General features: G+C 49.4%; 1 protein-coding gene across 4 annotated transcripts in view; it reads left to right on the top strand.

The window, feature by feature from the left end:
* Nucleotides 1-12,847, top strand: part of Tmcc2 (transmembrane and coiled-coil domain family 2) — a 40,954-nt gene that overhangs the window by 10,123 nt on the left and 17,984 nt on the right. For 3 of the 4 annotated variants that reach the window (XM_020167060.2, XM_020167057.2, XM_020167061.2), the window contains one exon: nt 2,390-2,935. In XM_020167060.2, coding sequence (XP_020022649.2) covers nt 2,390-2,935 — 546 coding nt within the window. Of the gene's footprint in view, nt 1-2,389; nt 2,936-2,963; nt 3,086-12,847 lie in introns of those variants that run through there. The other variant, XM_074048515.1, reaches the window with a different exon arrangement.

Below are 12,847 nucleotides of genomic sequence, written 5' to 3'. Positions count from 1 at the left end.
TAGAAAAAAAGAAAATCTAGTATGTGTAATTTTGGGGAACTTTTTAAAAGATGACTGAAGCTGCCTTGTGAGATTATGGGCTGCTCTTACAGAGGAAAACCTGCTATTGCTCATTGAGCCCAGATGGCAGGGTTCTGTGTTGCCCATTTAGTCACTGGGGTGTGGAGTCTTACCTGGTCTTCTGCATCCCACCCCTCCTCCCACAGCTCTGAAGCTCTTCAGAGGTCTAGGTCTTTCCAGTTAAGCCATCCCCAGACAAAGCAGCTGTCTGCAATCACACCACAGTTGCCTTGCCCTGGTGGCCCATCCAGGGCCAGCTTGGAGCAGCTGGAGCATCACAGAGCAATGTTACAAGGGCAGGCCATGGGCAGGGCAGCACCAGGCTCTAGGGCATCTGTTTGGTTCTGGTCCGAGAGGATGGATCCTCATCTGGATAGCTGGTTCTGATGTGTAAGCTCCACCGACTGTACTGTAAGATGTTGCTCATCCACGTAAAGAGCCTCCGGTCCGGCGTGGTGGTGCATGCCTCAGATGTTCCCAGCTACTTGGGAGGTGGAGGTGTGAGGATTATGAACCAGTTCTGGCCTGGGCAAAATCATAAGACCCTATCTGCAAAACAAACTAAAAGCAGAAAGGGCTTGGAGCATGGCTCAAGTAATTGAGTACCTGCCTAGCAAGTGCAAGGTTGAGTTCAAGCTCCAGTACAGAAAATACAAGTGAGGCATTTCATTGCCAACAATATGAGGAATGAAATTGGCCACAAATAACAGAAAATCATACTAGAATCATTGTAGAGAGCTCTTTCGTGCTCTGTTCTCCTGGCCTAACTGGGTGCGACTGGAGATGCAGAAAGGAGATAGAAGACAGACATGCAGAAAGTTGGGGGCAGGTATGCTGGGCACTCAGGTGGAGACACACAACAGCCTTGTTGCTTCTTTTCTCTAATAACTCTTCTTTTACTCTGCTTCTTTTATTCTTTAAAACCTTACTTCTAAAGTCATCTTTTCTATAAAGTCTCTTTCCTTAGACTTGCTCTGTCCCATGTTCTCTCTTAGCTTTTCTTTAGCATAATCTCTCTTAAAGTCTTTGCCCTCAGACTTGTGCTGTCCCCACATTTTCTTTAATCTCTCTTGAAGTCTTGGTGCTCAGACTTGCACTGCCTGTGTTTCCTCTAATCTCTAGCATAACTCAGCAGCGGCAGCAGCAACATTCTTGCAAGCAGCCCATCAATCAATCAACAAAACCCCCATCAAAAAGCTTGTAGCCTCCTTCAGCAAGTCTTTTATACCCAGTGGTAAACAAGGAGGTGGAGCAACAGTTCTCTGAGGGACATGACATTGTAACAAGAGAAACCTGCCTTCCTACTTCTCTGAACTTAAACAATTTAGGAAAGCAGCTGTTCTGCATTTTGCCTTCTTCCCTGGCTGGGGCCATGCCAAACTCAGCCTGTAGATCATTGAGCACAACTGTGCTTATGTCAAGTTCTCAGGCTTCTCATAATCTCCCCACAAATCATATGTCTACATGATAGGTAGGTTTACTTATTTCATGCAGCAGGAATCACAGGGTAGGCATTTGTGACCTGGTTGGTGCCTCTACAAGCCATCAAGCTCTCAGGTCTTGGGTTCCACCATTTGTATGTTAACCTTCATCCAACAACAACTCTGTCACCTTGTGGTTGCAGCATAGCTGTTGCATTCCCAGATGTTACCCTCACATTCCAAATGAGAAGTAGAAAGAGCCAGTGCCTTTATCAGGAAAGCAGAGGTGTGTTCCCAGAATCCCTCCTGCTACTTTTCACTGGACCAAACTGTGTCATACGGTTACCCTAGCTGCAAGAGAGTCTGTTGAAGCAGGAATTTGCAGCAAGTCTCATTAAGGCCTTGCAGTTTGGGTGTAAGGAAAAACAGCATCAGGGAGGCAATTAGCAGTGGCTACTGCGACCGTATAAACTGAGTGTACGGCTCTGGTTTTTCCAAGATTGTCACAATGAGGCATCTTTGGAAATGGATGCTGGGTGACCTGAAGTTGCCATGCACCTTGATGGGGATCTTATGTGGAAGGTGGGAGGCACTGGAGCTTGGGGGAGACAAGTCCCAGGAGCCAAGTACTATTGTGTAAGCTGCTAAGGCAAGACCAAAGCCCTGAAAGCATCCTTCCTAGATGCTTGAACCTGTCACAGGGAAGGATTGGGTGGGTCTTGATTACCACCTTTTGCAGGTGATAGGCCATCCACAGGGACAACTATACAAGCTATATCTTGTATAGCTCTATGAGACAGCTATATGAGCTGTGCTGGTCTCCCAGGAACAGATTCACCTTCACCCTAGCTGACAAGGTGTTTAAAAGTTTTGCACTCACTGGTGTTCTTCATCTCTCCCCACTTTAGAAAATTCAGCAGCTCTCAGAGGGCTCCATGTTTGGCCACGGCCTGAAGCACCTGTTCCACAGCCGCCGCAGGTCGCGGGAGAGGGAGCACCAGGTGTCTCAGGATTCCCAGCAGCAGCAGCAGCAGCAGCAACAGGGCATGTCTGACCATGACTCCCCAGATGAGAAGGAGCGCTCTCCCGAGATGCACCGCGTTTCCTATGCCATGTCTCTGCATGACCTGCCTGCGCGGCCCACCGCCTTCAACCGGGTGCTGCAGCAGATCCGCTCCCGGCCCTCCATCAAGCGGGGCGCCAGCCTGCACAGCAGCAGTGGGGGTGGCAGTAGCAGTGGCAGCAGCCGTCGCACCAAGAGCAGCTCCCTGGAGCCCCAGCGTGGCAGCCCCCACCTGCTGCGCAAGGCCCCCCAGGACAGCAGCCTGGCCGCCATCCTGCACCAGCACCAGTGCCGGCCACGCTCCTCTTCCACCACAGACACTGCCCTGCTGCTGGCCGATGGTGGCAGTGTGTACCTCCTGGCTGAGGAGGCCGAGGGCATCGGGGACAAGGTGAGATGAGGCAAGAGGAGGGCCTCGAGGGGCAACCCAGAGGCTGAGCCAACTACTCAGGGGCCTTGGGACCTGAGGACTGAGCTGGGTCCTGTGAGGTGGTACCGAAACCCACTGCCTGCCAGTTTCTGCCCTGACTGAAGGAAGCAGGTATTTGGCTAAGCCAAAACAAAGAGCTGGTTCTTCAAATGGCTAATTTTTATTTATTTAGGAGTTTGTTTTTCAAAATGACCTTGTTCCCAGGCTGATACTAATTTTGGTTTGTTTTCCTTAAACAGGCTGCAAAGCAGCAGTAAGTATAGTAGTTAAAAGCACAGACTAGAACCAAGCCTGGTTCTGCCACTTACCAGCTGGATTAATTCATCACTAACCCCTTTTTACCTCAGTTTTGCCAGCTGAAAATGGGGATAATAAGAGAAGAGGCATTGTATGATTAAGTGAATTCATGTATGTAAACTATATTTTTATTACTCCCAAAAAAGAAGATGGGGAGGAGACCAGGAAGACTTGCTTGGAAAGAAGAGTTAATTTGGCACTTCATGGATTTATATATCCATTTGTTTATTGATTTCTTATTATATACTACAAGAACAGCCGGCTGGCATTGATATCCTCATGCTGTTCATTGTCTAGAGGGGGTGATGGGTGAACAGGGCTCTGATGGGCACTATGGGAGCTTCAGGGCACTTGAGTGTGTGAAAGGGTGGGGAGTTGGCCAAGATCTTCTAGGGGAAACAATTGAGCTGAGTCTCAGAGTACAGCGTCTCTGGGAATGGGGGAGGGAGGGCTATGTACAAAAGCACATGAGCTGGTGCTGGGATGCATCTGCTTTTGGAAACCTGACAGGTAGGCAGAGGCCAGATCACCAAAAGTCTTGCCATATTGACTGGGAGTAAAGTGAAACTCAGAGGCTGTTAGGAAGGAAACTAGAGGGAGGAAATCCCTCTAGGGCTCCGCATAGATGGTAGATTGGGAAGGGGGACAGGACAGGCATCAAGGAAACCATTTTTGAAGCTGTTGCAGTCTAGGCTGCAGCAGTATGGATGGGAAGGAGTAGAGACATTCTGGAGACATTTGGGAATTAGAAGCTAGGTCTAGGTGAGGCAGTGGCTATGGAAAACTAAGGAGGGAGAGAAATAGAAGATAAGCCTTGGGCTTCTGGCTTAATAGTTCTGTGTTTGAGGTATCACAGGAAAGGAGTGGGTTCTAGGAGACGGTAATGAACTTGGTTTGGGAGTGTTGAGTTGCATGTGCTTTGCAAGCTGCTCAAGCAGAGGCTCCATCAGCAGGACATCTGTAGGGCAGAGGTCTGGGGTGGGGCTAGCACTCTGTGAGTTGAAAGAAGCCCTAAAGTTGAAGATGTTAAAGCCCTAAAGTTAAAGATGAGATCCTGAGTCATGTGTTGAGTGAAGAGGCCAAGGCCAGACTGATGGACATGGAAGGGACAGGCAGCCAGGTCTGACCTGCCACTCTGCCTCACTCGTTACCTCCTCCTCCTTTTCCTCCTTCTTCCTTTTGCTTCAGCATCATCTCTCTGCAGGTTTGCATCTGCACACCTGGCTGCCTCTTATAGCCAAAGGAAGGAGCAGAGCTGAAGAGTTGCTGGTGACATGCTGAAAGATCGGGGGTAGCAAGGGGCTGGGGTTTGGACTAGATGGATGGACCATGAAACCTTGACTGGCAGAAAAGGAGGTGGTGGAGGGAAAAGGTTGATGATATGGAGAAAAGGAGATAGGTGTGTGAGGGAGTTGGAAAGCAGGTGCACTGAGGGAGGATATAAAGAGGAGAAGACAAATGCCATTGGGATTTAAGATTTCAGGGCTTGGCCCAGTGTGGTGGTACATGCCTGTAATCCCCAGCACTGGGGAGGTGGAGGCAGGAGGAACTCAAGGTCTGAGCCAGCCTGGGTTACATAGAAAAAAAACCAAGGGCTAGGGATGTAGCTCAGTGGTAGATTACTTGCCTACCACATGCACAGCCCAGGGTTCAATCTCTAGCACTGTAAAAAAAGAAAAAAAGATTTGGGGGCTTGGAGAGAGAAGACAAGGCTCACAGTATTCTCATAGAGGGTGGCAGATGAGGAATGAATGGAGAGAAATTTAATTTGACACAGCAAGAGTTAGATTGTCTATTGGTTATCACATGACCTTGAACTCCTGACTCTCAGCATGTGGTAGAGAGGAAGCCTGGGAACAAGGACTTTGCCTTGGGGGGGATGATGAGTAGGGGAGGGAGGCAGCAGGCAGCTTTGATAATTGGAGAGCAGAAAGGGAAAAGCCCCACAGCAGGTACCTCAAAGCAGATACCTTCACCCTGCCCATGAGGGTGGAGGTGAAGCTGCTGAAGCCACGTGGATGCTGGTCCTACCTCTTGCACTAGCTGTGGGAGAAACTGGTACCTTCATTAGAGAGGCCCAGGGAAGTGGAGCTGCAGCAAGAACATGCAGGTATATGAGTGCCCATCTGTGGGCAGGAGACAATCTGTCTGCCATGGAAGGTTAGATGACAGAGAAGATAGGTAGAGAGGAAGGAAGGGATTGTAGAAGGAAGGATGGATGACCAGAGAGTCCTGCCTTTGGGGGATGTAAGCATCAAGGTTCCACAGGCCACTCTAGTATAATGTTGGTTTGACCATCGGTTGTTGCTAGCACACGTTCCCTTCTCCACAAGAGATCTAGAACTGTCCTCACATCAATACTGAGTGTTTCTCAAGTTCTTGTGTCTCAGCTTTTAAAATGTTTGGAAGTTTATTGACTGAACAGACTTTGTGTGCCTGCTGTGGGCCTGGCACTGGAGAGCAGCTTGGGTTTGGCCTTGCCATTTCCCAGTGAAGGACTTGCTTTTGTCAACATCTTGTCATGAATTCATTAAAATGGTTCCATGAGCTAGATAAGTCAGGTTATGATATCCCATGTTTTTAGAGAGGAAATAAATCCAAAGAGGGGATATGACCTGCCCAAAGCCACAGAACTGGGCTAAATCTTGGGTCTGACCCCAAGCCTAGTGCTCTTCCCATATGCCTCTGCTCCTGCATGTACCAGCTGACACCGCAGCCAGGCGTGGGGCTCAGCCTCCTACTTGTCCAACCTGAGACTACACTTTGATATGATCATCACCCTTGTGGATGATTTTCCAGCAGCTGGTGGATGAACCACGAGCTTTTGAACCATTTCATTTATTCCACAAATGACCTTGATTCTGGATTTCGTGAAGACAAAGGACTTTCCACAAATGGTGACAGTCCATTTGTCCATCACAGAGCCTCAGCTGGTCAGCCATTGAGTCAACTGCTACCCCTTCCCTTCTTCTTCAACAGCTCAGTAGACATTTGCACCTGTGCCTTCCTGCTTCCTCTGTATTCAACAAATACTTATTGAATATCTCCTATGTGCCAGCACTATTGGGAATACCTCAGTGAATGAAAGCAATGAAAAAGCCCCTATTCTTATGGATCCTAGATCCTAGTGGGAGGAGACTATATAATGTATCTGGTAGTAAGAAAGCTAAGAAGCAAAACAAAAAGCAGAGGGTGGAGGCAGAGAATGGTGGAATTTGGCATGCTGTTTTGACCAGGTTGGTCAGAAAAGCCTCTCTGATAATGTGAGGGGGGTGAATCATGCAGATCTGGGAAAGGCATTTCAGGTAGATAAGCCAGTAAGTGCAATGGCCCTGAGGTAGAAATGAACCTGCAGGAAGGTAGGTGTGACAAGTGGAGTGAGCAAGGTGGAAGAGAATCAGAGAGACTAGCAGGAGGAGGGCAGGGGGCTGGATAGGAGTGAGGAGAACTGCAGATTGCATGGGGCCCAGTATGGGAGGAAAAGGACTGTTTTTGTTTTTGTTTTTATCAGAATTTCTTTCTATATTGGACATGGCCCCTGAGGTTTGAACTCGGGGCCTCACACTTGCTAGGCAGGCACTCTACCTCTTGAGCCATACCCCCAGCCCTAGTAAAAGGACTTTTAATTTTTTTTTTTCAAGTGAGATGGGAACTCATTAGAAAGCTTGGTACAAATGAGCAGCACCTTTTAAAAATACCATTGAGGCTGCTGTGTGGCAAATCAACTGTGACAGTGTGCCAGGACTGACCAGGGAGCGTGGTTAGGAAGCCATTGGCACACTCCAGGGGTGAAGCAGTGGTGGGACCCATGCAGGTGGGTGGGTGGGGTAGGGAATCTGGATTGTTCAGAGATGGAGCCCAAATGTTTTTGATGGATTGGGTATGGGCATGAAAGGGAGAAGTCAAAGATGGCTCACAGATTTGGGGCCTGACCACTGGAAAGAAGAAATTGCCAGGAGCTGAGTTGCAAGGAAGATGACAAATGAATCAACCGTTCTATCGGGGGCAGAATCAGCCAGGCTTTGGCTGTGTTTAGTTGGATGGCTATTAAACATCTCTGTGGAAATGCCAAATAAGCAGTCAGATGAACAAGTCTGGAGTCCCGGGGAGAGATCCAAGCTGGAGGCATAAATTTGGGAGTTGTCAGCATATAGATAGTATTTAAAACGGCGGGACAGCACCATTTGCAAGCCCAGCTTCCACTGGGGAAAAGCGTGGTCTAAGAGTGAGGTCTGAATGCTCTGGCTGAAAGGGTGGTGTGGCCTTGTGAAATCCAGAGCAGGAAGGGCCCCGCAGAGTGAATCGGGTCGTTCAGTCCTTAATGAGCAAACGCTGTGCAGGCAGCAGCAGCCAGGCCCACCTCTCACGGGTGAGTCAGTGAGTACATTTTAAAAATCAAATTAGAAAAATCCTGTCAAGTAGAGGGCTCAAGTACTGCAGCTTTTTTATGAAGAGGGAAAATGTGAACCTTGTACCCTGTAATTGCCTCAGGCTCCCATGCAGACCTCCAGCTGCCTGAGAAGGTGGAGTGGGGTGGGCAGTGGGTATTTTCTGCAGCTGGTGAAGGGTTGTTGATGGTTACTGCTTGGGAATGCATGGGTCTGGGGGACTCAGGGATGTGCATCAGCTGGGGAGTTTCTCTTTTCTGAGGGGCTTGTGTTTGTTCTCACATTGTCTGGCTGATGCCTGGAGGGGAAGGAGGTTTCCTTTTTGCTGTGTGTGAAAGACCAGGTCCAGAGACTCTTGGGTAACTGGTGACTAGGGAACAGTGCTCTGGTTCAGGGTGATAGTGGGGGAAATGGCTGCTCCTGATTGTTCTGTATCTTTATTTAGAACTTTTAGCTTTGTGACATGTCTTGCTAGGTTAATCTTAGTAACAGACTGTGAAGTTGTTACACAGTGCAGGTGTTAGGATTTCCATTTCGCAGACGAACAAACTGAAGCCTAGAGGAACAGAGAAACTGCTTGCCCAGGGCACCTAGCTAAGTCTTACAGAGAGGAAACTAGGTTCTGTTTCTAGTCCTGTCCATAAGACCTGAGATCTGAAGTTGCAAAACAGCTAAGGGGTTGTTTTATGCAACATGGCTGGAAGCAGATTGATGGAACTTGAGAAGGTAGCTATCTCTTGGGCGCCATTTCCTTAGGTTCAGGCTTAACTCATCTGTCCCTCCAAGGAGGGGAGTGGCCCTGGGGCTCCTGAAGAGAGAGAGAGAGATGCTTCCATGTCCCCAGGAAAGGTGTCTTCCAGCCATCCTAGCCCTGAAGCACACTCAGCTCACTACCCCAGATACAGAGGCTGTTGGTGTGAGAGGTGGGGTGGTTCCACCCTGGTCGGGTCTGGGGCATGAATAGGAAGTATTCTTCTCAGTAGTAAACACAACCCACATGCTCTCTGCAGGCTCCCTGGCGATTACTAGCATCTATTTTTAATTCATAAGCCTCCCCCACTCCCCACACCCCTTGCCATTGTTCAGAACTCACCAGCTGGCTTTTGGACCAGAGTGGCCCTGGCTAGGGTTGTGTAATGAAAACACCCTGAGGCTCTCCCAGCCCCCACCCTAAGAAAGCAGGAGCCTTGAGCCCCTACTTGAGCAGGGTGTAGCAGCGATAGATAGGGCCTCCACAGGAGCCTTGGTGATGGTGGTCTGGCTATCATTTTTCCCTCCAGATCCAGTTAGCGGTGTTTGAGGTTGTTTTGTTATTTCCCTGTAAAACCACCACCACCACCAAGATTGCCCTCTCAGCCCCACTCTTCTGCTATTTGTGTGACACTGAGAAAGGTCTCCACGTCCTCTTATATGTCAAGTGGGAAAGATCATCATTTGTTAGTGTACTGGGGAGAGAACTGGCATAGAGAATGTGGTAATATCTGCTTCTGCCCTAAACTCTGTGACACCAGCCTTGGGGCTAGAGAAGGAACTGCTGGCTCCTCTGAAAGCACATGAGGCCCCCACCGCCTTCCTCTTTTCTTTTCTTTTCTTTTCCTTTCTTTTTTTCCCCCTCTGAACAGCAGCTCCCAGAATATGTGCCAGGTTCATGGCCAGCAGTGTTGGGCTAGCTCCTAACCTTGATCTGGTCCTTTCTCCCTATCCCCCACATTCAGTGTGGCTAAGGAGCTGTATGGGGCAGCATGATGCAGGGCCAGTGGGCATCTGGATGTGGATCAATGGCAGGAGGACTTTTCTCAACAGTCCAGCCTGCTGCCCCTGGCTTTGAAGTCAGGCAGGGTAGGGGAGAGCATCTCCACAGTTGTGCTTTGGGTGAAGTTTGAAGGTGGAGAGATTCTGTCCTGCCTGGATGCTTCCCTGTGGCCCAGGGAGTGTTATCTCTAGGGCCAGATGGGGAAATCAGTGGAGTGCAGCCGATCATCTAGAGCCTTGTGGACTCTGGACATCCTGTTCTGTAGGCCAGGATTTATCCAACAACAAAATTTCTTCTCTGCCCCCTCCCTCACCCCTGGCATAAATAAATAAGTGCCCTGTTTACTAGCGGGATGGAGAGTGAGGGGCCACCGTTAGCCCAGATCTTGCCAAGAGAACTGAGGTCTTGGCAGATACCCAGGGGCCCTGGTTTATTTATGTCTGGGAGTCTGCTGGCTCAGAGGCGGGCAGTGCCAGCTCTGCTAAGAGAGGTCTCCAAACATGTCCCCTGGGCAGCTGGAGATGGCAGAACACAGCTCTGTCTGAGCTCCTAGACCTGGTTACGTTGGAAGCCAAAGAACCCTTCTGGAGGGTCAGCTGAGGTGATTGTCCTGTTCACACAAATGCAGCTGCCTTCCAGGTGGCATAGGCACTCACATACTCATGCAGGTCTCTATTGAGGGCAGCTGTCATCTTTGCCCCACCTCTTCCACCCTATCTCACCTTTTCTTTTCTCCTCTCTTCCTCTCTGCATGGAAAGTTCCCTCAGGCGGGGAGAGCCAGAGGTAGCTGTCCTGCTCCTTAGAGGAGCCCTCCCTGGCCATGCCATGCTGCAAGGCCAAGGCCAGGAGGGTCTGATTTTTCATGAACCATTGCTCCTGTCCCAGTGTCAGTTTCCTGGGGGTCTTGGTCTCCCACTGTAGTAGTATATCCTGATATACTGGACAGCCAAGAGGCCTTCCCTTTAGCCTTATTTTAACACCTCATGCCCCTGGCCTTGTTGGGGTCTTGTCCAATCATGAGAGAGACCAGAAAATGAGGACTCTGCCCCTTACCTAAAGCTCTTACTCTGGAAATCATAAGGAGCCTCTTGACTTCTAGAACTTAGTTGGGACTCGCTTGCCGCAGCAGGCCACCAGCCTCTGGAATCAGTCTTTATTCACCATGTTCCCCGTGGATGCTCTCCAGATTAGCTCTGGCTTCTGAACTACAGAACTCCCCAGGATACTGGGGATGAGTTAGTAACTTCCACATTACCTAACCCATTGTTGCTAAGCTCAGACCAAAATCTTGTGGGAGGTGATCTTTTTGTCTGTAGTCCCTGGGGGCTGAAATGGTGCTAGCCCAGGGAGATTCCAGCCAGTGCTTCCCTGTCCACCCTCAGCCTCAACTCCCTCACATGCTCCGTGCTGCCCAAGAGGAGAGTGTGCTCAAGGTTCACGTGTCCATCCCCATGCCAGAGCTGATGATAGTTGGCAGGTAGCAAGAGATGCGCTTTCATTTGGCTCCAGACGATATGGAGCCACCACTGGGGATGTGGGCATGGGTCATGGGACTTGGCACAGGCCTCCCAGCTACTGAACACATTCTTCCCTGGATCTACACCATCCTTGAGATGAGAAATGTGACCCTAGTTTTTCTCCCTGCCCCCTCCAGATGAGGCAATGGAAATATAGTACCATTAACCTGATCCTGCTTCTGCCTCTCTTTTCATAGGCACAGTTTGGACTTTATTTATACCCCACAGGGCAGAGGGCTCTGAAATAGAAGCAGAGATGAAGCACACACCCATTTAATTCCTTTGAGGCTCCTAGAGAACCAACGGTTCCCTGAGCTATAGTGGGGGCTGGGAGTAACGCCTTCTCCCACCTCTCTTTTCTCTGTAGGGATGGGTGCTGGGCAGAGGGTCACAAGCAGCTTGTTAGGCTGCTCTTGGCACCCCCTGGTCCCTGTCCCCTAGATCCTCTGGAGACCATCCTACTTCTTTTGTCCTCTTTGACCTTTCTCTAGGTCTGGTTCTGAGAGTTCTCAGTGCATCCCTTTCCTCTTCCTTTCAGTTCCCCAGATACCCCACCCCTGGGACCCTAGAGCTGTTGTTGGTATCCATAGCTAGTGAATAATTCAGCATGCTCAGCAAAAGGTAAATCAGATCCATGGTGATACTGTGACCAGGAGGCCTCCTCTGGGCAGCTGGAAAGGCGAACCCTGCCCTGTAATACTAACTTCATTATATAAGGTTTCTTCACTGCTTGAGAAGGCAGCCCAAATATTACCTGGGCCATGTGCCTACTTCTTGGGGGCTTGGTGGCCTTGTGGACATGTCCTCTAGGATGAGCCAGTCATGTCCCTTTGAAAGCTCTCCTGGTATCAACAGTCAGTTGGACAGTGTGCAGTGGTTTACAAAGTGCTTTTATGCACATTTTCTCGTTTAATCACATCAGCTCATTGAGTCAGCAGGAGCCCACAGGAGTTCTGTATTTCAGTCCTCTGCTTTAGAAAGGAATTGTTCTCAATTATTCTTAGCAAATAGAGTTGGGGTAAAGGGCACTGTTCGTCTTAAAAATTGTCCAGAAAGGAGATGCTACTTCCTTTCTGGGTCACTTTCTCCAGAGCCTGTTTCCATTCTACCCTCCTCTGGGGGAAGAGAGTTGACTCTAAAAGCATGAAGTCATCATCTCTACCTGCCTGGCATGAATTTTGATTTGCCCAAAAGTGACCTAGGCAAGTGTTTCTGTCCATTGTCCAGCATCTAAGCTCGTGTCTGTGCCTGGGAAGGACTCCCTCACCAAGAGTATCCATGGCATTGGGCCAGCAAAGGACTGGCAGAAGGAAGAAACACATCCTCCCTCCCTGGAAGCAGCTGAAAGGTGTCATGGCATGTGTGTGCTGATTCTGAGCCTCAGCCTCCCCCTTTCTGGCCCTGTCTGCTTCCCCAACTCCCAGGGCTGTGCCTGTCCACATGCTCCTAGGAAACATGCCCAACTTGGTTGCTCAAGTTCACGCTGAAGAATATCAGCTTCTCTCTCATCTCCCTGGGAAAAGCAGGACTCTTTGGTAATCTGAGTTACTAAAGATGCACCTTCTGCTGGGACTGAGTGTTGGGGGTGGGAGCTCTGGATAATGACCCCTTCCCTAGCCTCTGTTTCTAGGAGGGCTTGGTGAGCGTTTGAGAAGCTGCCAGCTTTCCAAGGAGGAATCCTCACCAGAGATGTTCACAGCACATTTGTGGCCTGAGAGTCTTTTAAGGCCTCACCTTGTTTTCAAAGGTGCTTAAATTTAGCTGCTTTTCAGCATTATTCTTTGCTCCTAAAGCCTGTGACTTCTCAGGTTTCTCACTCTTCAGAATGTGGGCATTGTGCTGTTTATTTTTAAGTTTTTGTTTATTTTTTGTGATGTTGGGTATCAAACTCAGGGCCTCATGCATATTAGGCAAGCA

Source organism: Castor canadensis, chromosome 11, assembly GCF_047511655.1.
Source record: "Castor canadensis chromosome 11, mCasCan1.hap1v2, whole genome shotgun sequence".
In the NCBI taxonomy this organism is placed as follows: domain Eukaryota; kingdom Metazoa; phylum Chordata; class Mammalia; order Rodentia; family Castoridae; genus Castor; species Castor canadensis.
Note: the sequence above shows the minus strand (reverse complement) of the source record. Positions and strands in the feature narration are given on the sequence as shown.